General features: G+C 52.5%; 9 protein-coding genes across 9 annotated transcripts; 5 read left to right on the top strand and 4 right to left on the bottom strand.

Annotated features, from left to right (window-relative positions):
- Positions 1-42: 42 nt before the first annotated feature.
- Positions 43-2136, bottom strand: COCSADRAFT_175893 (uncharacterized protein; the record flags this gene model as incomplete). The annotated part of the gene is made up of 2 exons (XM_007706897.1): positions 43-1659; positions 1729-2136. 2 exons carry the CDS (start codon positions 2134-2136, stop codon positions 43-45), a joined length of 2025 nt encoding a protein of 674 aa, XP_007705087.1.
- Positions 2137-2226: 90 nt separating this feature from the next.
- COCSADRAFT_257697 (uncharacterized protein) lies at positions 2227-2566 on the top strand. The gene has a single exon (XM_007706896.1). It carries the CDS (start codon positions 2318-2320, stop codon positions 2546-2548), a length of 231 nt encoding a protein of 76 aa, XP_007705086.1. The 5' UTR covers positions 2227-2317; the 3' UTR covers positions 2549-2566.
- Position 2567: 1 nt separating this feature from the next.
- On the bottom strand, positions 2568-6732 carry COCSADRAFT_257696 (uncharacterized protein). The gene is made up of 2 exons (XM_007706895.1): positions 4716-6732; positions 2568-4668 (listed from the first exon to the last, which is right to left on the bottom strand). The coding sequence occupies exons 1-2, from the start codon at positions 6613-6615 to the stop codon at positions 2657-2659; spliced, it is 3912 nt and encodes a 1303-aa protein (XP_007705085.1). The 5' UTR covers positions 6616-6732; the 3' UTR covers positions 2568-2656.
- A 272-nt stretch (positions 6733-7004) lies between these two features.
- Positions 7005-13386, top strand: COCSADRAFT_257650 (uncharacterized protein). The gene is made up of 2 exons (XM_007706894.1): positions 7005-7185; positions 7464-13386. The coding sequence occupies exon 2, from the start codon at positions 7503-7505 to the stop codon at positions 12939-12941; it is 5439 nt and encodes a 1812-aa protein (XP_007705084.1). The 5' UTR covers positions 7005-7185; positions 7464-7502; the 3' UTR covers positions 12942-13386.
- A 445-nt stretch (positions 13387-13831) lies between these two features.
- COCSADRAFT_164909 (uncharacterized protein) lies at positions 13832-15548 on the top strand (the record flags this gene model as incomplete). Its single annotated transcript, XM_007706893.1, has 2 exons — positions 13832-14544; positions 14606-15548. The coding sequence occupies 2 exons, from the start codon at positions 13832-13834 to the stop codon at positions 15546-15548; spliced, it is 1656 nt and encodes a 551-aa protein (XP_007705083.1).
- Positions 15549-15882: 334 nt separating this feature from the next.
- Positions 15883-20015, top strand: COCSADRAFT_185223 (uncharacterized protein; the record flags this gene model as incomplete). The annotated part of the gene is made up of 2 exons (XM_007706892.1): positions 15883-15969; positions 16019-20015. Exons 1-2 carry the CDS (start codon positions 15887-15889, stop codon positions 20013-20015), a joined length of 4080 nt encoding a protein of 1359 aa, XP_007705082.1. The 5' UTR covers positions 15883-15886.
- Positions 20016-20286: 271 nt separating this feature from the next.
- Positions 20287-21479, bottom strand: COCSADRAFT_175888 (uncharacterized protein; the record flags this gene model as incomplete). Its single annotated transcript, XM_007706891.1, has 4 exons — positions 20287-20325; positions 20376-20468; positions 20544-20758; positions 20834-21479. The coding sequence occupies 4 exons, from the start codon at positions 21477-21479 to the stop codon at positions 20287-20289; spliced, it is 993 nt and encodes a 330-aa protein (XP_007705081.1).
- Positions 21480-22447: 968 nt separating this feature from the next.
- COCSADRAFT_101896 (uncharacterized protein) lies at positions 22448-24092 on the top strand (the record flags this gene model as incomplete). Its single annotated transcript, XM_007706890.1, has 4 exons — positions 22448-22861; positions 22912-22985; positions 23044-23876; positions 23956-24092. The coding sequence occupies 4 exons, from the start codon at positions 22448-22450 to the stop codon at positions 24090-24092; spliced, it is 1458 nt and encodes a 485-aa protein (XP_007705080.1).
- A 969-nt stretch (positions 24093-25061) lies between these two features.
- Positions 25062-25373, bottom strand: COCSADRAFT_164905 (uncharacterized protein; the record flags this gene model as incomplete). Its single annotated transcript, XM_007706889.1, has 1 exon — positions 25062-25373. One exon carries the CDS (start codon positions 25371-25373, stop codon positions 25062-25064), a length of 312 nt encoding a protein of 103 aa, XP_007705079.1.
- Positions 25374-25476: the final 103 nt, after the last annotated feature.

The raw sequence follows: 25476 nt of genomic DNA, 5'->3' as shown, positions 1-25476 counted from the left end.
GAAAATGCATTACAATTCATCTCTCTAGACTAAACTTCTTCACTACTCATCAAAGCACTGACAATCCCCCACCTCCCCACCAATCCTCCACCTACTAACCATACTCGCACACCTCCACGCTACATCGACCCCCGAACACTGAAACATCAAACTCCACGCCCGCTCAACCGTATACCCGAAATCCGGGGCGCTCATCTCATCCGGTCTCCCCTTTAGGAAACTCTCTTGATGCGCCCAGCTCTTCTCATCCACCAGCGCACTCCACATATTCTCATACAAACTCTTATCCACACCACGAATCCGTGCTGCGGAAACAGCGAATTGGCCTTTGTAACTAAGTAGTACGTGATTGCATGCAGCGTTACTGCCGTAGATTTTCGCATAAGTTTGCGGGATAAATTGGATTTCGTCGGACCAAAAGAGGCGGTCCGAGCACGAGTGGCAGTTGCAGAGTGTGCCGACCCATGCCAGGTCCAGGTAGCCGGTGCGGGAGCGGAGAAAGTAGTTTGTTATCCGTGTGTAGAATTCGCGGGGATTGTGGATTTCGGCTTGCAGGAACAGGGTTTGCTGCGCGAGTGTGTCCCAGCGGCGGAGGATATGGTTGAGGTAGGTTTCGCCTTCGCGGCCCATGTTAGGCAAGGGTACGACTTGGCTTGCGCCGAGCTGGGATTGGATTTGAGAAGGGGAGGCACTGCTGTCTTTGAGGTAGATTGTTATTTGGGCGTCGGAGAGGGCGGGGATGCGTTTGAGATTGCGGAGGAGAGTGGTGATGCCGTCGAGGGGTTCCTTGTACATGCTTATTACTATTTCCATGGGGATTTGGGGGACGTAGTTTCGATCGAGGGCGACGGGCATGCGTGGCTCTGGTCGTTCTGTGAAGTTCAGAATGCCATATGCTATCCATAGGGAGGCGATGCTGATCCCGAGAAGATACTTCGAAAGCGGCTTGGTGGGTAAGCTCATATTCATTGAAGACGATCTCATACGTCCATATGTGTTGTAGGCGAACCGGGTATTGGGCAGTCGAGCAGGGGGCACACGAGACCACGCCCAGCTGCCAATGCACGTCATGGCAAGCCAAAAGCAACAGAACTGGTATGTGCTCGTGTACGAGCGGCGGGTCAAGAGCGTCGAGTAGCATCCTGCAATGCCAGCGAAAACAGCAAGAGTCAAAGCGTCAAAGATGTGATATACTGGGGCATCAATAGTATGAAAAGACGTGCTGGCTACTTCGTCGTCGACAGGCAGCACCATTGACTTTCCCAGCTTCATCGCCATGGCGGTAGACACGGCGTTGACGCTGAGGAGCAGCCCGTTTCCGGCTCCAAAGGCGAAAATGTGACCGTTCATGCCAAAGATTACTGCCGACAGCGCGCCTACTAGCGCCCCTGCGATGACATGCAGGCTTGCCTGATTCAAATTGTTGGCAAGGACGTCTGGTTGATGCATAATGGCAGTTTTCCAGAGGCCCCGTGCCGCTCCCGCAAACACCATGGCCAAGATGCCCGTTACCAGGCCGGGCACAGTGATTCGATATTCTGTCAACAAAAGACCAACGCTCGCCAGCAAGAGTACACATGTGGGAAGCATGTCTGCGTACGTGACAGAAACCGAGCGGAGAGCATGACGCACCACACCTTCAGCAAACAAGGCTATAGGCTACTTTGGCGTCAGTCATTTTTTGCTGAAGGGACCAATTCGTCCAGATGTATGTGTGTGAAGTCTTACTGTAATCATGGCCAAGATGGGGAGATTATAAAAATGCAAGACTGCCTGCAACAGACACATGGTGGACAGATACATGAAGCACACGGAGGCAGTGATGAGCGTCGTTCCTCTGTTCCTCGATCTCCACGGCCGCAGCTTTCGACGAAACGGCCGCTGAATAATTCCCCAGCCAAAAAATGGTCGCAACGCCAGTAAGCTCGTGATAGCTAGCTGGTTAAAGTAGAGGCGCTGCGGATAGTGCATATTGCGCTCTATGAGCAAGTGTCGTGTGCTGAGTAGCGATGCACTGGCACAGACCATCCATAGCAGATGGCGCTGGATACGAGCAGCGTCATGTGTGGCATTGAGCCGCCCACTCATCGACTCGGCGCGGACCTTCCTTACGTACGCATCTGGTATCATGGCCATCTGGAGAAGAGGCACAGGCTCCGGCGAACGGGAAGGGAGTGATGGCTATGACGAAGCAACGATTGCGACCGTCGTGTGGAAGTCATCCGAGATTAGGGATTAAGCGCCGTCTTTGCTTGTTCAGTGCATTGGCCCAGCGCGTAGTCGAGGTAGCCGGATTGACGTGGATACGCGTGATGCGATGGCAATGTGGAGGCGACGACGGCGTGGATTGGGCGTGAGGGTACATTTGTCTTCATCTTGTCTCCAACGCTGGACGCGTGCGTTTTCTGCATGGCTCACCTCAATCTGGCAAACTGGGCTGCCCCACTTGCACTTATGCTTTGAGCCGTGCGCACCCCGCCAACGTCAGGCACTACTTTACGGACTTAGCTATGCGACATCCATGTGCAAGCCTTTTGGGGCAGAATGATCGTGGAGAACAAAGACTTGGAATGAGGGATAGAAAACGCTTCCCTTTCACGTTTAAACAAAACACTATCGCTATGCAAAAACAACATGCCTACGTGCCTCTTCCCCCTTAAACACCTTGTACCTTGCGGTAACTAGGCGGCTTCAACGTCCTCCTGAGCAGCTTGACCGCATACGGCGGCAACAAACTGATTGCTGCAATGACCGCAAATCTCCACCAGAACGCCATGCTGCCCACATACACGAGATCAAAATACTCGTCTAGAAACGGCACAGAGCCAAAGTAGATACCTGCTGTTCCCACAATGCTCGCAATCATGATCCAATGCCACGTTGTAACTTCCATGGCTACCATGATCAATTCGTTGACAATAAGCACCGAGAAGGAAACAGACACCATCTTCAGAAATGTCGGATCCGCAGTCTCGCCTGCGCCTGTCGCGTGTCCTACACCAATAAGAAGCTGACTGCAACCTTGAATAATGGAGCCTTGGTAGATGGACACAGCGACCCAGATGAAGAACGACTTGTACGATAGCGACCGGCCTGTCTTGAGTTCGGCATATAGTTCGGGATACAAATTGGCGACGCTCTCGTCCACATCGCGGTCCAGAACAAGAGAAAAGACCGGCATCATTGTGTAGATGGTCGAATAGCCGACCAAGAGCCAGTCCTTGTACAAAGCATTGGGCTCAAAGCTGCTGGCAATCGAAAAGACTGTTTGGCAGATGGAAATGATCAACCCGCGATGAATGACAAACTGAGAGAGTTTGGCAGAGCGTTTGTACGAGTTGCGGCCGTGCCAGACGAGCAGTTTGACCAGGTAACAGAATTGCTCTATCGAAAAGTCGGCGGCAAGGGAGGCTTGGCGACCTTCTTTGCCCACAATACCAACACCGACGTCAGCAGCTTGGATCATGGATACATCGTTGCCGCCGTCACCGATGCAGCATACGCGCTTCTTGGTGAACTCCCGAATCAGGCGCGCGACGTCTGCTTTCTGCGTGGGAGAGCATCGGCATGCGACGACAGTGGGAAGTTGTACAGCCACACTTATAAATTCCTGGCGAAAGTGCTGCAGAAAGAGCGCAAGCGACTCGCCGTCAATAAGCAGACAGGAATCAAGCTTCCCACGGAGAAAGTCGAGAGACAAAGATGCAAGGTCTTTGCGTTTCAGCTTGGCGATTGTGTGCACGTATTGCCCACGTGCTACCAGTTTGGAGCTGACAGCTACGCAACGCGCCGTTTCGACCTTGTCGCCAGTCAACATCCAGATCTTGATACCCGCGTTGCGAAGGAGCTCGAGAGAAGGCTTGACATCCTTTTGTAGTTTGTCCTCAACACCTGTGACGCCAAGGAGTTCTAGGTCATGCTCGAGGTATTCTTTAACAACACCAGCAACGGAAGCGTCACGGTTGCTGAGGGCAAGGGAGGCCTGCGCGTACTTGGTGGTGAACTCCTGGTATATTTGAGACGATAGCCTTTTGCGGCCCACAACTAGAGTGCGGAGTCCTTCACGGGCCATGTTTGCCGTCTCTTCATCTAACCAGTCGTTGGCGGCGACAATCGACGTCATGACGGTATCTGCGCCTTTTTGGTAAAACCAGATCTCACCATCATCGTCAGTCGGTGATGATGCAGGTCCGTGATAGAACTTCACGACGATACCCATGCGCTTGCCTTCCGATGTGAATGGAAAAACATTCAAGATGCGAACTTTGACGACTTGTTTTCCGCTATCGCATGAAAGGAGAGTCATGGACTCGCGGTCTCGAGACAGGAGCTTTAAACCAACGGCCTCGGTCCAACGTACAATGGCGATTTCGTCCGGAGATGATGCTTGGTAGGTAGTCACTTCTTCGCCATTCTCTTCCTCTGTCGTTGGTGTTACATTATGGCAAAGCGCCAGCGCCAGCACAACGTCGCGGACTCGTGATCCAATTTCCCTACGGGTACGTGTGGCAGAAGTAAGAGGGGCGATGTAAGCGGATGAGGGTGTGACAAGCGAAGGGGTTTCTCCAGCGGGAGGTGTAAAACACTGGCGCACATACGAGGATACCTCGTCCATGGCCTCGTTTGCATAAGATACGGTGCCGACATGGATCTTTTTCATAATCATCTCTATAGTCTGTTAGTCGTGTCATATTGTAGGAACCTGGATGCCGTACCGTTCTGTGTCAGAGTTCCTGTTTTGTCACTCAAAAGATATTCTATCCGACCCAAATCTTCAGGAATGGTACTAGTGCGGACAATCGTTCCTTTGATGCTTTCGTCGTGCTGGATAAACCATGCGTACACTGACTTTCCCATGTCAAGATTAACACGCAAACCCACAGGGACGATGGTCGAGAACAGAATGAGAAATCGTAGCATGGAAGCCCACCATTGCCGACCTTGGATTTCTTGAAACCGTGCAAGCGCTACGAGGATAAAGGATAGCGAGAGAGTAAATATACATAGCCATTTGGTGAGCGAGTTGATCTCCAGTTCCAGTAGACCAGTTTTGGATCTTGAAGGCGAAGTTGAAAGCGCCTGACGCGTCTGAGGTCCAGTATATACCACTACTGCGAGAAGACTGCAGCTCGACGCCACGACCGTGTTCGCCCAGATGGTGTTATCAATGCTAAGAGGAGCCGACTGTACTTCTTCAGACGAGGAAGGTTGCTCACTATCGTGGGGATCGTAGTGCCGCTGGCTCTTGGGCAGAAGCTCCACAGTTCCATAGAACTCATTGACCTTTTTGTCTGGTTTACCAGCGACAACTTGAAGTCGAGTATACTCTCCAACATCCAGATTTTGTGTCAGTGGAGACGTAAGGCGCAGTTTCCAATCAGTTTCACCGTCCAATTGATCGGTTCTGATAAAGGCTTCACCTGAAGACCCGCTCGTTGCGACGCTGTCGGCTTTTGCCGTATCCTCAGGCTCGTCACTATCGATCAACGGGACCAATGGGCTTTGTGCACTTGCGCCAGCTGGGGTAGCAGCGCTGATATCGGTGGAATGGCTCTTCAGAAGCACCATATCAGCAGGTACTCTTTGGTCCTTTCCCAGTTTGACCACGTCGCCGACTTTGAGGCTCCTAGAAGGTTTTGTAACCTCCCAGTAAGTGCAGGTTGCTAGTCCCCTGTCTGAGAGCCGCTGTTCCTCATCTTCAATCTCTGAAAAGCGACCTTCATTCCTGTTCTGTTTCCTCAGGCACTTCTGCCTTTGTGAACTTCTGCCTGGGGCGACGCCAGTTCCTTTACTGTTCTCCTCAAACTTTAGTACTGTGTAGCCCTCGGAGTTAGCTTCTGCATCTCTTCGCCGTCGGGCAATGTCATCCATAGCCTCCTTTCCCAAAGTTATGGTTATGACAAAGGCTAGCGGGGCGACGTAGGTCGAAAGGTAACCAATTCGCAATACGGGTATGACTTGCGACAGGGCAATAAGCAAGAAATACATATTGATGAAAAAGGAGAACTCGTTGTACAAAGTACGTGGAAGAAAACTCCAGGGCGTGTACTTTGCATTCGAAACCGCATTTGCCGGGAATCTTGATGTTTGAAGCTGGCCGACAGAAATGGTCCGTTGCGTGGTTGGATCATGCTCTTCTTCAGCATCTTCCTCTCCATCCTCGTTGAGTTTTATAGCAGCGCTGCTGTGCCGTGAAAGGAAGCTCGGTATTCCCATGCTCGACCCTAATCTTGACATGGTACTTTGTGGCGGTTGGTGTCTTTGGGCAGTTCGCTGAGCCGGTAGCAAGGGCGAGTCGTCCTCCCCAGACTGACCATAACTACCAGCCGAGTCCCTCTTTGGCCCTTCATCGTCGTCTAATAGGCCCCTCAAGTCGTCCTCTTCAGCCTCCTGCTTCTTCTTACTTGCTCGTAGTCTGCCTACTCTCAAGTTCCTCAGCGGTATCCTTGCGCCCAGCTCGTGGTATGGCCTCCTCTTGTCTTTGGAATTACGTGGCGGCGGTGTGGCGGCTGCCTGTGAGCGAGATGCTAGAGGATCCAACTCCTCCAAGTCTAGTTCAAGGTCGGAGTCCTCGTCTGGCGCATTCGGTTGGTGGTACTGGTGTGGAGCAGCCATAGCTCATGGGCGGGCGACAATGGCGCAATGGCGTATGAGAGGAAGATCTGTTCTCTAGCAACCTCATGCGCGGTCGGTCCGGGGGAGGGAAGTGGTTATGGCTATGGTGGCTGCCTTCGGGGGTCCGCGGTGTTTCGGGGGTGTCTGGATATGACGCCCAGGCGTTCAGACTTCTTGTTTCGGGCGCGGACGAATGTTTCGACGATGATGATAGAGTCTGGTGGTTGGTCGTTACTTATAGGAGTATCCGGTGTGTGTTGTATGATATGATAATTGTGAATAGTGTCGTGCATGCATCTGGCACGAGGCGCGGCACGATGGAGCAAGTGTGGCGCAGATACGTAGGGTGGCTTAAGGCCAGGGTTGCAGCGGCGGGCCGTTTCCAATGTCCAAAGGCGTGAACAGCTGTCCATATTACTCTACATTACACTCGCACGCACATCGACTGAATCGCATGCAATGCGGCCGGAACTTGCCTCTAGTATTTGATCCTCATTTTCATTCTGGCCGAGAGCTGTGCTCTTGATACTGTGCGGCACACCGAGCTCGCGCTCTCCCGCTTCCATAGAGGTACGTCCCACGAGCCTCTGACGTACAAAGGGATGACGATCACTGTGGCCTATGTACATTCCGCGACACACTCCCCGTCGCAACTTTTTTCCCGTGCCTCCGTTTCTAGCCTTGCCTGGCCCATTTCTTCCTTTTGTCAAGCTCCCTGTGTCCCTTTCTCGTCTTCTACCAGGCGCATCTCCTCAATTGCGTCTTCGGAACCCGACGTCTGCGCTCCACTATCAAGACTCCGCATCCGAGTTACCAAAGACCAACTGTAGTGCTGACAGCTTCTATAGCGCTTATAGATACCCCATTCATTACCTAGTAATCGCCTAATGGACGAAGACGCCCCCAACTTTTCTTATGCCTATGGTGGCGCGCCTTTGACACCATCGTCCGCTTCGTGGAACCCTGCGCTGCGAAGCGAAAAGGAAGCCAGTGCACCAGCCAACGCGAAACCACCGGCGCAGCCCGAGCCAGAATCTTCTTCCGAAGAAGAGGAAGAGGAAGAATCAGAGGAAGAAGACAGCGAGGACGAAGACGAAGACAAAGTTCCGTCCCAACCCGCTGTAACGGCACCAGCAGCGACTGCGCCTCCACCTTCAATCAAGCCTGCAACTGCTGAGCAACAGTCGAATGATGAATCTCCAGCGCGCGACATTATTGCTCAGGCTGAGCAGAGCGCATCACAACCGCCAGTGCAACAATCCCAGGAGGAACTCGGAGCAAGTGGGGCTGAGAAGGATCTCGTAAATGCAACGCAGGCGCTCAACATCGAGGAACAGACTGCCCCGGCAGAAGCTGAAGCAAACAAAAATAAAGAGGGGTCAGAAGAGGAAGACAGTGATGAAGAGAGCTCCGACGAAGAACCAAATCCCGAAGCGCATCCGGAAGTGAATTACGAGCACCAAGGTGAAAGCACTGTTCTAGAGGATGCTGTGACTGAAAGTGTAAAGGCACCTCTGGTAGCAGACACCGAAGCGGATGAGTGGGGTACCTCCGGCGACGATGCCTTCGATCTTGGTGGGCAACCACAGGAATCTGCTTTACCAACACCTGCGGTAGAAGCTGTTGGGACAACAGTAGGAGACGAGTCTATTGGAAACACCACCGTGGGTGGAAATGCAGGCGCAGGCATCGACTGGGGCAACACAGAAGAACAAGAGGACTTTTTTGGTACAATTGCGGGTCAACAAATTGAACCTGCGCAGTCTACAAATGAAACCCCTGGTGCGCATGTAGTACAGGCAGAAGCGAAAGCCCCCGAGAAGAGCGAGTGGGATTTAGACCTGGACTTGGACGATGATTTCTTGCCTGACAAGGAAGATGGACCGGTCATTGAATTGAGTGATGACGAAGGTTTTCTAGAAGACGAACCCCCTGCGGCAGCAGAACAGCCCGTACAGTCCCATCCGTCAGGCACTGCAAGCCGGTACGCGCCTCAAGCTGCAACGCCAGCTGCAGTCCCTGCTGCGAGCCCATATGCCCCCCAAGCGCAGTCAACCCCTGCGGCCACCCCGGCTTATGATGGCTTTGGGCGGAATCTGGCATACCAACAGCAGCAACAATCCCGACCTCCTCCAGTGAGCTCGGCGCAAAGTTTTGTTGATAAATCCAAAGGTGGTTATGCTTCGCCCTACGACCTACCAGAAGACATTGTCACCACCCGAAAGCGACCAGCTCCTCGTGCAACAGTCCCAGCCTTACAGCCTACTCCTCCGCCTCCACGTAGTAGTAGTGTGTCTTCGAATAGTGGACTTCCACGGCCACCTCCTCTTTCATCGAGTATGTCGACGTCTAGCCTGTCTCCACCATCCTCGGGCCACTCGATGCAGGCACAGATAAGCGGAATGCCACCAGCAGCAGCTCCGCCAAAACCAGCTGTAACATCAAAATCACCTTCGAGCGACTTCTTTGCCGAGCTACCTGTGACCTCCAAACCGCGGCCATCGGGACGCTACACTCCGCAGCCGAATGTGCCTGTTCAACCTCCAGCACAACCACCACCTCCGCACATGCCACCCAAAGAGCGTACACCGTCATTGTCCTCTCTGAGGAACGAGTTTCTCCCCAATAATGCAAACGTTGCTACGCCCCCTCCATTTAGGCAACCTGAACAGCTGCCTATGTTCCCAAGTCAACCATCGGTACCCGCGCGGACGAACAGTCTTCCTGTGCCTCAGCCCGCGCCTGCACCTCCCACGAACAGATACTCGCCCGCCCCACCACCTTCAGCACCGGCAGGTAATGCACGGTATTCTCCTGCCCCGCCTGCCGCCGTACCTGCCGCAAATGCTCGTTACTCGCCCGCACCTCCATCCCAGGCACAACCTCATGCTCGATATGCATCTGAGCCGCATAACAACTTGACGCGAACGCCGTCCCAGCCTTTTGCGCCTCGCACATCTAGCCCGCTAGCTTTCCACAGCATGCCTCAACAGCATGGGCAAGAGTCTGAATCTCAGCCTCAAGCCCCGCCAACTCACCAGCTTTCTCAGTCAATCGATGGTACGCCACGTCCGCCAATCAGGAGTCCATTAGGAGAGGTTACCGAGATTGGAGAACAAGATTCAACACTGAGCTCGAGACCACCCACATCTGGGAGGTCCGAGACTCCGCCTCCACGCAGTACGCCTTCATCGAATGTGGGTTCTCCGCGTAAAAGGGACAATTATGTGCCCAGGTATCAGCCAGCGCAAACAGCCGCTCCGCAACGCTCTCAGTCTCAGTCTCCAACAGCGACTATGAAACAGCCTCTTCGTAACGTGAGTAGCTCAGAGCTAGGGGGATCCATGTTTGGGATCATGCCACAAGCCATGACTTATGGGCCATCTCAATCTGCTTCAAGCACGGTCAATGTCATACCCCACCGTCAGCAGGCATCGGTCAACTACGACTTCATTGTACCTGAAGACGAGCGTGCAGCTGACCTACTTGAGAGGTGGAAGGGATATCCCATCTTCACATGGGGTCTGGGAGGTACTGTGGTAACGAGCTTCCCAAAGCAAATTCCTCGATATGGAGGCGGTGGTTCGGCGCCAATGATGAAGACCAGCCCCGGTGAGGTTCGTCTTCAAAGCATCAAGGAAGTCCTACCTCTGCCAGAAGATATCGCAAAGTTCCCTGGACCGCTCAAGGCAAAGAGCAAGAAGAAGGACGTACTAGCGTGGCTTGGCCGCAAGATTGAAGTGCTAGATGCTCAATCCAAAGAGCCTACACTCGAACACTCTATAAGTGAAGACGACATCAAGCGCCTCGAAGACAGAATACTTCTATGGAAGCTCATGCAGATTCTCGTTGAGCATGATGGTCGACTAGAAGGTGCACCTGCGGAGGTCGCTATCAAGAAAATATTCTCCCCTGCTAAAGAAGAAGTCCCAGATGCCGACGGCTCCTATTCAACCGGAGTGGATATAGTTGGGCGCTCAAGATCCAATACCTCAACCATCCAAGCAGAACCTTCCGACCCGCGAACTCTCGAAAACCTGCAAAATATGCTTATTCAAGGTGATCGCGAAAAGGCAGTCTGGCATGCTGTTGACCAGCGACTATGGGGCCATGCTATGTTGTTGTCTTCGACTGGCAACAAAGACACATGGAAACGGGTTGTCCAAGAATTTGTCCGGAAAGAAGTCAAAAATGTCGGGCGCAATAACCAGGCATTGGCCGTGTTGTATGAGGTCTTTGCTGGCAACCACGAGGATTGCATTGATGAATTGGTGCCGGCGTCAGCTCGTGCCGGCTTCCAGATGATAAGTGCAGATGGGGCTGGAGCTACACAAAATGCACTCCAGGGCCTGGACAAGTGGCGTGAGACGATTGCGTTGATTTTGAATAACCGCAGCGAGGGTGATGCATCGGCACTGTTGTCTCTCGGAAGACTGCTTGCTCAGTATGGCCGAGTCGAAGCTGCGCACATTTGCTTCATCTTTGCCCGTTCAGTGATCAAGATTGGTGGCATCGACGATATCCAAGCCGATCTTGTGCTCATTGGCGCTGACCACCGCCAGTACCCTCTAGAAACAGGCATTGAGCTTGAGCCGATACTTCTGACCGAAGTGTTCGAGTTCGCCATGTCGTTGTCATCACCAAGCGTTCCGTACGTGCTACCTCATCTGCAACACTACAAACTGGCACATGCATATCAGCTAGCGGAAAATGGTTACAAGACGGATGCACAGGCATACTGCGACTCTATTGCGGCGGTCATGAAGGCAACAACACAGATTTCTCCATACTACAACCCGGCCTTCATCACTACCCTAGACGACTTGAGCCAGCGCCTGTCCCAAGCTCCTAAGGATGGTTCGTCTTCGTGGATTTCCAAGCCTAGCATGGATAAGGTTGGAAGCTCTCTGCTATCAAAATTCAACAGTTTCATTGCAGGCGACGACGAAGCCGACGGGGGGAGGCCGGCCGGAACAGAATCTGGACCTTTCGCTAACATTGCTGGAGGCAGCCCAGCCCTCACGCCATCGCAGTCAAACGCGGACTTGTATAGCGCCATGTCCGGCTACGGCGTACCTGCACAACCAGCAGCACCAGCTAACTCGAGGTACGCTCCGTCAAATGCATATGCGCCAAGGTCATCTTCGGAGCAACAGCGATCTCGTTACGAGCCTCAGGGCCGACCATCGATGGAGTCAAACGACAGCTTTGGCATGCGAGCCGCGTCGGACTCGTACACTCCTATGACTCCAACCTCAGGCATATTGAGCCCTACGCAAAACCAGTTGAGCCCACCAAGCGCGCGTACACAAGGCAAGGTTCAATCGTATTCCCCACTGCGTCAGGATTTCAGCCCTCGTCAGGCCTCGTACAATAGTCCTTACATGCCTATGTCTTCTGTCGAAGGGTTGGCTGCCTCTCCTGCATTTGGCGGGTACCAGCCTCAGGCGAGCTTCGACGAGCCCGCCCAACCCGCAACAGACGAGCAGGGGCAGGGATCATCTAGCACCTATGAACCTCCATCATACCAGCCGTACAACCCCGATGAGGATGACAAGGAGGAAGAGGAGCAACCCAAGAAGAAGAAATCCTTTATGGACGATGACGACGACGATGACCTGGCTGCTCGTGCCTCTGCATTGAAAATCAGCGGTGGCAGCAGCTCCAAGTCCGAGGCAGACAGGAAAGCAGACGAGGCCTTCCGCAAAGCTGCGGAGGCAGATGAAAAACGCGACAAGGAGGCAGCAGCGGCGAAGAAGGGAGGCTGGCTTTCTGGGTGGTTCAAGAAGGACTCGAACGCTGGGCCTGGACCTATCAAAGCGAAGCTTGGAGAAGAAAGCAGCTTCGTTTACGACACTGATCTCGGAAAGTGGGTCAACAAGAAGGCGGGTGCAACAGAAGCGGCCAAGCCCTCTGCCACACCTCCACCTCCACGGTCTGGCCCGCCTGGGGCACCTCGGAGCGCTCCAGGAAGCACTGCTCCCGCACCTCCATCGTCTGCTGGGCCTCCGGCTGCAGGCACATTGCGTCCACCCGTCTCGAACCTGCGCTCGTCGTCATTGCCACCACCACTGCACGGTGCTGGTTCCCGTGCATCAACGCCAGGCATTGCTGAGTCGGATGAAGAAGGTCTTACCGGGCCTAAACCACCTATCCTAGCGCGACCCAGCTTTGGTGCTGCGTCAGGACCGCCATCACGGCCTGGTACAGGTATGAGTAACGCTAGCAGTATTGACGATTTGCTGGGAGCGCCTCAAGCGAGGAAGGGACCAGCAGCAGGAAAGAAGAAGAAGGGCGGGCGTTATGTGGATGTCATGGCCAAGTAGGAGAGATCAGGGGGGACGAACTAGGTGGATTTCACGGTTTTACGAGAGGTATGTGTATGAGTGCAAGGATTGTGTGAATGGGTCGGGTAGAGACGTGATGCATGTGTCGGTACCTGCATTAGACGGGAGCCAGCATCCTGGGTTGTGGATGTATGTACAATAACGAGTTATTTTTTGCTGTTATCTTGGCTTTGTGCTTTTTTTGGGGATGGAATGACATCGGGTATGTTGATAGCGGGTGGTGTTGGGTGCTTGACAAAAGATACGGGAAAGGCCCGTCGGATGACAGGCGCAGACGGGAGCGATAGGCACGAAAAGATGGGGTAGGTGCACCGACAGCGGAGATGACGCACGACAAACCGCCTAGCCCTTCGGATTCCTGACTACGACTTGACGGCAATCTTTACGTTTCCGGGCCCTGGTTGGCTTTGGCGACGTCTTATCTCTGGTGCTTGATGCCCTCCAGCACGCCGCCTTGATGTTCCTTCTTCATATGCATATGCATCCTCGTAAGGGCGGGCCCACTCTGCTTGCACTTGTGGAGTAACGACGATTGCAGCGTCGCATCCCAAGCCACTTACTAAGTAGTCTTCGGAACATGTCAAGCTGAAGACCCGATCCAGAACTAGCCCGGCATCACGCCGTTTATCTCCCACCCTGGCTGCGGGGAGCACTTGCGGGCCTTTTCGCACGCGACAACATTCCGCATCCTTATACATACCTGCACCCATATCTGCGACCCTGCCTACACCCTGCGTCCCTGTCCTCTCTTAAACGTCTTTGGCGACCTTGGCAGCCGTCGCATCTCGTCGCATTCTACCTCATCGCAACACAGCGCACAGGCGCTCATCACGAGCTACGATTGGACCTCACCACAGCGAGCCACCACCATGACCAAGAGAAGCCTCTCCATCACCCAGGGCGAGGGAGATGGCGTCCGTCGGCGGTCCGTCAACGACCCAGGCGCCGACGCCGCCCTCGCGAAGATGGGCTACCAGTCCGAACTCCCACGTAACTTGTCCATGTTGAGCGTCCTCGGCATGTCCTTCGCCATCATGGCCGTTCCTTTCGGTCTCAGCACTACCATGTACATTACGCTCACCGATGGCCAGTCAGTGACTATTCTCTGGGGCTGGGTCCTCGTCTCACTCATCTCCCTATGTATCGCCGCTTCCCTTGCCGAAATCTGTGCCGTTTACCCGACAGCTGGTGGAGTCTACTACTGGTCTGCTATGCTGTCGACGCGCGAATGGGCGCCCATTGCCTCGTGGGTAACTGGCTGGCTGACCCTGGTCGGAAACTGGACTGTCACCCTCTCCATTAACTTCTCTGGTGGTCAACTCATTCTGTCTGCCATTACACTCTGGGATGAAGACTTTGTGCCAAATCAGTGGCAGACGGTTCTCATGTTCTGGGCGGTTATGCTCATCTGCATGACCATCAACATCTTTGGTGCAAAGCACTTGGACCTCATCAATAAGATCTGTATTTACTGGACGGCTACTAGCGTGGTCGTCATCTTGGTTGTTCTGTTAAGCATGGCTGACGTCAAGAGAGATGCCGACTTTGTTTTTACGCACTATGACGCTAGCCAAAGTGGATGGTAAGTGCTTATTTGCATCCTGCATAATCCCCCAGTCGCAATACTAATTCACATGATCTAGGCCATCGGGATGGGCATTCTTTGTCGGCCTTTTACAAGCAGCGTACACGCTCACTGGCTATGGCATGGTCGCGGCCATGTGCGAGGAAGTGTCGAATCCATCGCGCGAAGTCCCCAAAGCCATTGTTCTTTCGGTTGCCGCTGCAGGTGTCACGGGTGTCATTTACTTGATTCCTATCCTCTTCGTCTTGCCTGATGTGCAGATGCTTCTTGACGTCGCCAATGGACAGCCAATCGGTCTCCTTTTCAAGACCGTCACGGGTAGCGCTGGTGGAGGCTTTGGTCTTCTCTTCCTAATTCTTGGCATTCTTTTGTTTGCCGGCACTGGAGCGCTGACTGCTGCATCGCGCTGCACATATGCCTTTGCTCGCGATGGCGCAATTCCTGGTTCGCGTCTTTGGGCCAGGGTCGATAAGCGCTTTGATATTCCTCTCATGGCGCTCGTCCTGTCCACTGTTGTGGATTGTCTTTTGGGTCTCATCTACTTTGGCTCGTCTGCTGCTTTCAACTCCTTTACCGGTGTTGCTACCATTTGCCTGAGCACATCGTACGGTATGCCCATTCTCATCTCGGTTATTCGCGGTCGGAGGGCAGTCCGCAACTCGTCATTCTCCCTTGGCCGCTTCGGCTACGCGATCAACGTTGCCATGATTGCCTGGATTTGTCTGGCTGTCGTACTGTTCTGTATGCCAGTGAGCCTGCCCGTGGAGGCATCAACGATGAATTACGCAAGCGTTGTCTTTGCTGGCTTCGCGACAATTAGCGTGGTCTGGTACTTCATCCGAGGACGGAAGGAATTCTCGGGTCCACCAGTCCCCAACGACGTGGAGCCTGGTGAGGAGGGCGTTGTCGCGGGGCTAGCAGTACAGGACAGCAGACAGGATGTTGAGGGTATGGGAGAAAAGGCCGTGGATTACGACAATACGAAGAACAAGAGTTTTTGAGGTGGTGCACAGCCTTCGCGTTTTGGATGAATACACACGGTTGGAGCTTGCGTAGATCTATCTGATATAGTTGTATGTGTATGTACTACTTACGTGTTGGTGCTGATGCACAAGTAATGCTAATTGAAATCATCCATTTCAGATTGCTGAAACAACCCAAGAGATTACATTGATACATGATTAGCTGTCAAAGGTGCGCCACAGGAGGCTTTAGCCTCAGTAAGGGCCCGCCGCTAAAGCCGGCGCTAGTGTATGCGGGGGGATACGCGTTGCGCGGTTCCATAGTGTCGCGCCTCGCACACTCCTTCACATTTGCTCTCATTCTCACTTCCACTCCCATGGACTTGCTGCCCTTCGTTAGTACGTCTGATTGCGATGAGGTAAGCAGATCCTTTTCAGGAAATGTTGCGCCACAAACACTGTATTACACTTGACACACCTTTGGACACGAGCAAGCCTAACATGCGCAGCAACTGGCAACATACAGCGATTGATCTCACCCATGACACCGATGAGGAACATAATGCCAGACGCCGTCAATCGTTGCTTATAGGGGCGGATCACTCTGCGAGACAAGATGTATCTTTACCTCCCGTCCCAGGACTAAACCCTCACGTTCCTGCACCGAAGCCGACAAACATATACAATCCACCTCCACCCGGAAGCAGACCACAATATGTGCAGGTCCCATCCACAAATCCTACAGTACAGCAGCAGGCGCAGATGCTACACGAAAACATGCGATCGACAGTCGCGAGGCCGACAAGTGGGATTACCATGTCGCAAAGCAACGGTGTACTGGTGCCCGCGCAGAGACATAATGGGTACACCTACGATGCGCCGTTTGAAGCCGACAGGGCAGCCAAGAGGGCTAAGATAGATCCTACAGACCCGCCGTCTTTTACGTCGAACAGAGTACTTCCTGCCCAACAAACAAGTCTGTCCCCGTTACATGCAACGCAAAACGCAAACTACTTCGGTGCCCCTTCTGGGTTGTCATGGAAGGAAGACAAGGATGGTTCCACAGCTAACATTTTAACTTCGGACGTGGCCGGATCACAACAACCCACAGACAATGTTTTGGTCAATCACCAATCAGTCTTAGCATCCGACCATTTCCGCCCGACTGCGCTCACATCCGAGTCGACAATGCCGGCCATGGACCCTTTCACGGCTCGCGCAAAACGTCGCAAGACGGTCCACAAACCATTCGACACAGCTCAAGACCACTTACTGATATTCTTAAAGGAAGTCAAGCAATACAAGTGGTCGGAAATTACTGCAGAATACAACAAGGATATGCCGTACCGGGAGTATACCACACTCCAGAGTCGCTATTCTACAGTCTTGAACAAGAGGGATCGTTCCCAGGATCCCCCGACTCTTGTCTTACCCCCACGCTTTGCCGCAGAGGTGAACATAGACTGGTCGCGAATTCATGGAAACAGATTTGTCGCACCCAAAACACAGTCAGTGCAGCAGACAATTGAGCACGACTGTTCTTCTGGCGGCGATTCTACCCTTTCTCGAGAACGGCCACGCCGCGCGCAACGCATTAATTACACATGGCCAAAACAGCGCATCAGGGCCAGAGATGTGTTTACTGACGATCATACCGACGAGCATGCTGACGAGCATGTGTTTGGAGAGATGTTCAATGAAGCCTCACCTACACGGTCTGAAACCCCGGAAGATGACTCGCCTCCACCTGATACAGCCTTTGCTGTCGATAATGACCCGGTAGAAGTTGAATTTAATGCTGGAGACGCGAAATTGGTGATGGGGCTGTATAAGAAATCTCGTGATGCTCCAACAAGAATGGTGCCATACCTGAGCATATCAGAGCGTAGCATAATGCAGAACCCTCCTGGGTTCTGTTGGGATCAGTTGTCGAGTCGCAAATGGCAAGGCTCGTTACTTCATGTGGATTTTAGCCCAGCTGAAATCAAGATTGTGAAAAAGGCCATTGTCTCAATCAAAAGGCCCCTGCAATTGAGACACAGTACAAAGGGAAGACAACTTCGAGAACTCCTGAAGGATTTCTCTGAGCCCAAGGTTCTCAAACTAGTGGACGCTCTGCGACGGTATCTCCCTTGCCGAGATAGAAGCAGCATCGAAGCGTTTGTCAAAGACGCACAGGATGGTCAAATTTCCGAGGTTTCGCACATCCAAAGACTTGCAGCTGCCCGGCCCGATGTCTCTATGAGCTCGACACAAAAACCGTCTACAACATCAATCATACGTCAGCGCGAATTGGGATGCCAGTCAAGGAGAGGGTGGCAAGCTGCTGCAAAGCCTCTTACATACCAAGTAAAGAATCAAATCATGGACACAATCGGCCCATTGGCTTTCTGGACAGGTGCCTCTAGCGACATACACACTGTAGCATGGGCTCCAGATGGTGAGCGGTTCGCAGCAGGCGCAGTCGCTGTAGATGACCCCGACTCCATGCAATACAACAGACCTAACAATTTGCTTTACGGCAATATGATCCATGGTTCAATACATGAGCTGGCTGAACACTACAGGAAGCGCGAAAGAACTGAGGCCGGTGTTAATTCGAGCCATGCCATGTTTGCATCGCAAGACCGAGAGCTATACTCTACAGTCAGCTCTGTGGCCTTCTCAACTAGCGGCAGATATTTGTACTCGGCGGGCTACGATAGCCACATTGGCATATGGTATACTGAGGGTGACGTCGTGCAACCGATTCTGGGTGCAAAGCTGAATATCAAGGATCCGATCGACATCCTCTCGGTCAATCACTCGAATGCTGGAGTCCTAGCAACTGCAGCTCGTGTCGCTCGAAGGTCAATACGAGTGCTTAGAATAAACGAAGAGGATCCTTTCAAGTTTGACAAGTTCAGCTATGAATCCATTAGGGCCAATGAACGACCTGATTTGAAGATTCTGCCTACCGCGATACAATTTGAGCCCAAGTACGGTGGCCTCCTTCTAGCTGGATTCGGTGCTAATCTGAAAGAAACTGGTTTTGACACTACTGGAGATCTTTGCTTGTGGGACATCCGGGCCGAAAGCGCACTCCCTATCTATGGATCGAGCAAAAACGTGTTTGATGTTGCATTCAACCCCAATCGTTCATGGATGCCTTACTTTGCAGCTGGATGCGTGGCTGGAGGTGGCAAAGCTAATGGAGGAATGCGTTCGTGCATCAGATTGTACGACGTCAATAATCTCAACAACAGGTTCACCTCTCCCATGGAATTCGACTGCAAGGCTTTGGACATCAATGATGTCGTTTGGTGCCCACATGACGAGCATCTTATTGCTGCTGGGTGCACGGATGGCCGAGTCTATGTTTGGGATGGTCGATGGCCAGATGACCCTCTACGCGTTGTTTCACACGGCCGGTCCTTGATGCCGTTACAAGAAGGAGTTAAACATGAAGTCACTGATACTGGCGTTAGATTCTTATCTTGGGGCGACAACGCTACAAGACTATACTCTGGATCTTCCGATGGCGTCGTCAAGGTATGGGACGTCACAAGAGCCAAGGAGGACACGTTCATCAAGGATGTCATTACCACAAACTCGGGCATCATGTCGGGCGCATTCAATGCCGACTACAGCAAGCTCATCATCGGCGAAGTCAACGGCTCAGCCAATGTGCTCGAGGTAGGCAGAGACGATGTCTCGTTCAAGGGCGCAGAGAAGCTTCGCTATTTTTCTTACCAAGACCATGAGCAAGACGAAATTCAGGACCACGAGACTGGCGAAATGACAGTGCCAGTACTGGAATCAGGCATCGCCGAGGCCCGACATCTACTCGGCACCAACCAAATGCAGCTCGCACCCATGGGCGGCTTTCCAATCCGACAGGCAGTTCAAGGACCACAATATATGGGCCCATTCAACCAGAGCGTCGATGCGCCGTTTCTGCGTCAACAAGCCCAGGAGCTTCAGCTCGATCTAGCAACAACACCTGGACTGCAGTGCGAGATCGCAGCTTGCAGAGAAGATCTGAACAAGACGACTAGCGAGGATGTAGGCGATTCAGGAAGAAGTGAAGACCGTGTGCCGGATGAACTACGTCTGCAATGGAAGACTATTGATACTACACAGATTATACCTGGTAAATCACGATGCACACACTGCAGACGGCCAGCTCGCCCGACTACCGAGTCCACTTCCAACATCCTCTGTGAGCGCTGCTCCTTTGCCTGTTTCCGCTGTAACGCGGTCAATGCTGTCGACCCTGCCACCACAACGCTGGTGTGCAGTGCTTGCGGTGGTGTCTGGGATATCGGTGTACTGGGTTATGAGTGTGTCCAGCAACCTGCATCCAAGGGTGAAGCTCTTAATGTGCCTAGTTTGAAGAAATGGGGCAAAGAAGTGGAGGCTGAGAGACTCGAAGCTTTTGACACGGATTTTGGAGATGAAATGAATGCACTGACGGAGTACTACTATTCGTTGGCGATTGATGGACCAGAGCATCAACCGTTTTGAAGGACTATTTTGAGACCAGGGCGGTTTGAGGGAAAGATTTGTTTGGTGAGGTGAGGGATGGAGCTGTATGATGATGATTTGGTGGGGCTGGTACATATTCAGCGTGTATATCTATGGAAAATGTAGCGACATAGCTCTGGTATTGCTGCTTGGATTTGTATCTAGCATGTATTGGTTCACTTTGACGGGAAATAGGAATTAATGATACCCCTTTTTGCTTACCTTTTCCCCCAAGTTAAAAATGCGAAATGCATAGCTCAAAGTTTCGAGCTCAAACTCCATCATCGAATTCATAATCTTTGTCCCATCGCTTTTATCACGTTATCAGCATGCACACTGAAGGCGGGTAATTGCACTTGCCTTATCCCACGGTTTACTTCCGTTCACGAATCGTAAATCCGTACCAACTCGAATGACGTCGTTGGGATCGTAATTCAGCGTCGAAGCGTGGATCTGCTTACCATCAGTATATCCCCCTTTTCCCATTTTCCCAATCTTTCTCGCATGCAGTGAAGTAAGTGGACTTACAGTGTAAGGTGTATGCAACACCACGTCCCCCGCCTCATAATCCGTAACCAGCCACCTCTTCCCAAACGTTTCTGCATACTCTTTCGGCCCATCAGCAAGCAAGCCATTGGACATCATATTCCGATTAAACGCATCCTTCGTCTCCTCTTCGCTCAACCCTGATTCTCGTGCTCGGCGCGTAAACTCCTCTTCTATCTCCCTCCCAAGATGATGTCCTACCTCTCGTCAGCCTCACATCGACAACCACTACTAGTATACCCATAGAAAATCATATGGAGGGCCAAACCTACCATTCTCAAGATAAATCAACCCACCCCCCGTCAGCCCAATATCCCCTATAGGCACCCAAGCAGTAACACTCGTATCCTCCCCTTTCCTCAGAAAAATCTGATCATAATGCACCCCAATCGCTTTATTCCCCGGCGTATTATTCCGGAGCAAACTGCGCCTCACCGCCAGCGTGTCCGCTCCCCACCCCGTCAATTCCGCTATAAAATCCCTCAACACGGGGTGCTTGCAGAAATCCTCTTTATACCACGGCGCATAATGGGCTTGCAGTGCTAGATCTACGAAGAGCGAGGCTGTGGCATCGGCACCGGGCTTCCCGTTGTTGGGCGTTGCGCCCGCGCCGATGCCTGGGTAGGACGAGGAGGGTTTGGAAGAGTCGAATTGGCCGAGGACGGGGGGAGTGCTGGGTTTCAAGACGCCGCTGGGGGCGAGCATGCGGAAGTAGGATTCTCGCGCGCGTAGCACGTCTGCGCGCGGGAGCAGGGCTTTGAGGAAGAGGTAGCCATCTTCTTGGTAGCGGCGGCGGAGTTCATCGAGGGGGAGGGTGGGGGAGGAGGGGTGGAGGCGGGATACTTGGGTGGGGTGGAGCAGGCCGTCATTTACGTAGAGTTGGTTTCCTTCGAGGGTTGGGGGGATGGCGTGGGGCATTGTGGTGGAGGTTTGATTGGTATTGTTGTACTACTACTTTCTATGGGGTGTAGTTGAAGAATAGTCTAGTCTTTGGGTCTATTGACGCTCTGGTCTTGATATGTATGCTCATACATGTGTAGTAGTAGTAATATGCAGTAGAGTAGTAAGCATGGGGACCCTGTGCATGAATTCCCCGCGGGGGAGCAGGCGTGTCTTCGGCCTCTATTGGCACGAAAGGGGGGTTTGTGGCGGGCAAAGTTGCTTCTTCTGGCGAAATGCACCATGTGGGGCACCCAAGCATGCCCGTTTCCCTGCGGCGAATTATTCAGGTTTTCTGACAGCAAAGCAGAGCCCAGCTTGCTGGTAATTTTACTTGCTTTGCTACTACTCTTGCTCCGCGGAGCCAAAACCCCTTCACCGTTTTTGTCCGTTTTTACTAAACCGCAGAATATGGTTGGATGCTGCATTGCTGCTGATATCGGCGCGTCCTTCTCATCTCGGAGCCTTGGAATGCAGTATCCTCGCGCGCATGTCCAGTCTTCGTAAATCTGCCCGCTCCTGTTCTATTACGGTCCCACTGCCACACGCATACCGCGTGGCCCAGAGCAAATGCCATGGTACGAAGACCCTTGGGCCGTGGTTTTCTTCTACTATCCGCTGGTACAATCGATTGACGCTCCGTATCTAGTATTCGATGCCGCTCGCGTCACTATCGATGTGAGTTTCGAGCGCTGAGGCGGGTGGCTAAAATCCGCGGTCCCTTCCCCCCCCCCCCGCCGTTGGCTAATGATCCTGCGACAGGCGACGGAAAGCAGCCGAAATGCGGAAGATGCGAACATGCCAAAAAGGAATGCGTATACGAAAGTGGTAGACGCTTCCGTCGATCTTCCATATCAGATTCCTTCAGCTCAGCCCAGCCCTGGGTTTCATTCCCACCCCGAAGTAGGAAAACAAGACTACTCATGTACCGCGACGGCTTTTTGCTAATGGAATGCGCAATAGTTCAGTTTTTGGATGAATCGCCAGAGATTCGTTCGCACTACGTTCAGAACGGCGACTCGCCTTTTAGCGGATCTTCTGTTCTGTACCAATCGCCTGGTCCTTCGGCAAGTGGCCAGGACAATAGTAATTTGACTGCAGGCTCTACTTTGTTTACACCCACAGAGGGATTGACGGTTTTGTCCTTGTTGAATTCCGAGTCGCCAGTTCAGCGGAATACTTCTGCGCCATCTATGACCCCGGATCAGCCACCTAATACGAGTGCTTATCAAAGGCACGACAATGCCAACGCTAGCACGTTTGTTTACCAGCAGCCTCCTGGTGAGCCGGTTCTATGGCCATTGGAGCATGAGCAAGAGGCCATGCTGCTTCAGCACTATATTGAAAATGTTGCCTTGTTTGTGAGTCTTTGGCCGTCAAGAAGAAGAAATTTCCTGCTCACTACCGTTAGTTTGACATGATGGATTCTAGAGATCATTTTGGTGTACACATTGTCCAGATGGCCAAACAAAACAGTACACTAATGTGTGTAATCTCGTGTACGACCCACTCTCATAAGAAGCTAACTGCTGACTTGATGCAGGAATGCTATCCTTGCCTTGTCTGCACGCCAGCTTAGCCGGATTGCCGACTTTGATCCCTACATTGCAGATGCTTACTACCAGAGATGCTTTGACACTTTGATCCCTGCATTGAATGACAACTCAACCATCAAAGAGGAGCCACTGCTTGCAGCGACTGTTATTCTACGGCTATTAGAGGAGATGAACATATCAGTTGTAGGAAGTGACCCTCAAGGTCATCTTTTTGGTACTCAAGCCATCATTCGCGCCGCTGAACAGTCATATGCTGCTACATCTGGTCCAGACTGGCGCCAAGCCATATACTGGGCCGCTTTTCGTCAGGAACTATGGATCTCACTAATGACCCAAAAAGCCTTCAAGTTACACATCTTCCCTGCAGACCGCTCACTCGAGCCCGCTACCGACTCAATGTGGGCTACGCGGACTATTGCACATCTTGGCGACGTGAGCAACTTTGTCTTTGGGGAGGACAGAAACAGCATCGCCCGTTATAATCAGCTTATGGATGAAAATAAGGCCTGGAATCAGTGCAGACCTAACAGCTTCGATCCATATTACTTTCGTCACAAAAACCCTTCGAGCGGAAACAGCTTCCCAGATATCCGCCTACATCGAAAAGAGCACGTAATGGGCATGCAGTACAATCTCCTAGCTCATACACTATTGATTGTACATGACCCTACAATACCACAGCTGGGGCCTGCACATAAGGCTTCACGTGCCGTCGTGGACAAGGCTGTACAAGAGAATGTGCGCATAATGTGCGGTGTCGCTCAATCAAATCCAAAAGTGTTTCCCTGCATATTTGTCGCCTGTTATGCGATTGCACTAGGTACGTGCTCTACTTGGAACTTGCTCACGCATGGCCCTTTTCTTGCATTTGATTCTAGAAGACTTTCTAATGTACATAGTTGGCGACCGATTCACCATACGAGAGGAGCAACAAAGCCTCCGTGATCTGTGGTACAGTTGTGAACAAACGCATGCTTTCCCTCCTACCGCGATGATTGCACAGCTTGAGGAATCTTGGGGGTGGCATAACCAGTGAAAACCGAATAGCCTAGGAACAATATTAAACTGGGCTGACGTCTCCGACCTCATCAGTGGCCACACTACGGATCGAATTCTCCCCGAACCCGCTCCTCGTAGGAGAATCAATGTATGCGTGCTTGTGAGAAAATCCAGGGTATGAGTATGGGCGGAATACTCTTGAGCCTGCAAAGAGTATGGCTCAAAAGAATGAGAAGGCCGATGCATTCATCTGATTCCGTCTTTGCCTTCCGCCTTGAGCCAAAAATACTGGCCATTCGGGTCCTGACTCGAACGCCTGTATATGATTTCTCGCTGGAGGGCTCTCTCGGTCGTATGGCTCGAAAAGCGCCATTGGACGCCTATCCTTGGACAACGTTGACATTTCTGTCACACTTGCTTGGTCCAATAGTTGCAAAATTTGATATGAGGTTGATCGCTGCCGGGGACTTGTTGCCAGGCACAGCTTGATCTTTGAATTGAGCCTGCCCGAGTAACTGTCTCCCACCGGTCTCGACTTATCCCATATCTGACCGCCAGGATTCACTCTACTCTTCGGCGACCTGGTCCCCGTACACAAGCACATCATCGTAACACCCAGCTGCCAAACATCCGACGCTCCCCCGAAGAACGGATACTCTGGTGCATCGAACCCCGGCGTCCCTACTTGCTGCTTTACAGCCTGTTGTTCGCTCGACGCCTGCGCAAGATGGTCCTCGGAAACTCCGCATCCAAAATCCGCCAGCTTCACCACTATCTGTCCCCCCTCTTTAGTCAACAGCACATTCCCTGGTTTAATATCCCGATGATAAATCCTACTCCATCCCGACTGAAAAATCTCATCATCGCTCCTCCCCGGCTCCGGTCCCCAATGACAATACGTCAGCGCACCGCACAGCTGGAAAAACCAGCTCCACACCTTGCGCTCATGGACATGTCTGCCCTTTGCGACCTGATACACTACCGCGTCCAGACTCCCCAGATCGCATTATTCGAGGTATATGGCCGCCTGTAGCGCTCCTTCGTTGAGGAAATGATCCACCATCGTGACGACGTTCATATGATCGCTTACTTGGTGCAGCAGCTGGATTTCGCGATGGGCCACTTTATACCTGAATTCTTGGGCGCCAAATCGTTTTTCGATGAAGACCATGCCCCGTGCAGAGGAATTGCTGCAGGATACTTTTGCTATACCCGCATTCAGACCGCCGTTGAGTTTGCCGAGGTTTTTGAGGAGGTGCCAGGATTGTCTAGGGTTCGGGCGGTATTGGATGCGGAGGCGCTTACAGTGCTCGACCATTGTTTTGGATGGTGGGTTCTTGGAGAGTTCATGTGAAGATTGGTGGGTGATGGATGGATGTGCGGATGGGTCTTTTAACGTGCGGCAGGGAAGGAGCTGTCGG

The sequence above is a fragment of the Bipolaris sorokiniana genome (assembly GCF_000338995.1).
Source record: "Bipolaris sorokiniana ND90Pr unplaced genomic scaffold COCSAscaffold_17, whole genome shotgun sequence".
Taxonomy (NCBI): domain Eukaryota; kingdom Fungi; phylum Ascomycota; class Dothideomycetes; order Pleosporales; family Pleosporaceae; genus Bipolaris; species Bipolaris sorokiniana.
Note: the sequence above shows the minus strand (reverse complement) of the source record. Positions and strands in the feature narration are given on the sequence as shown.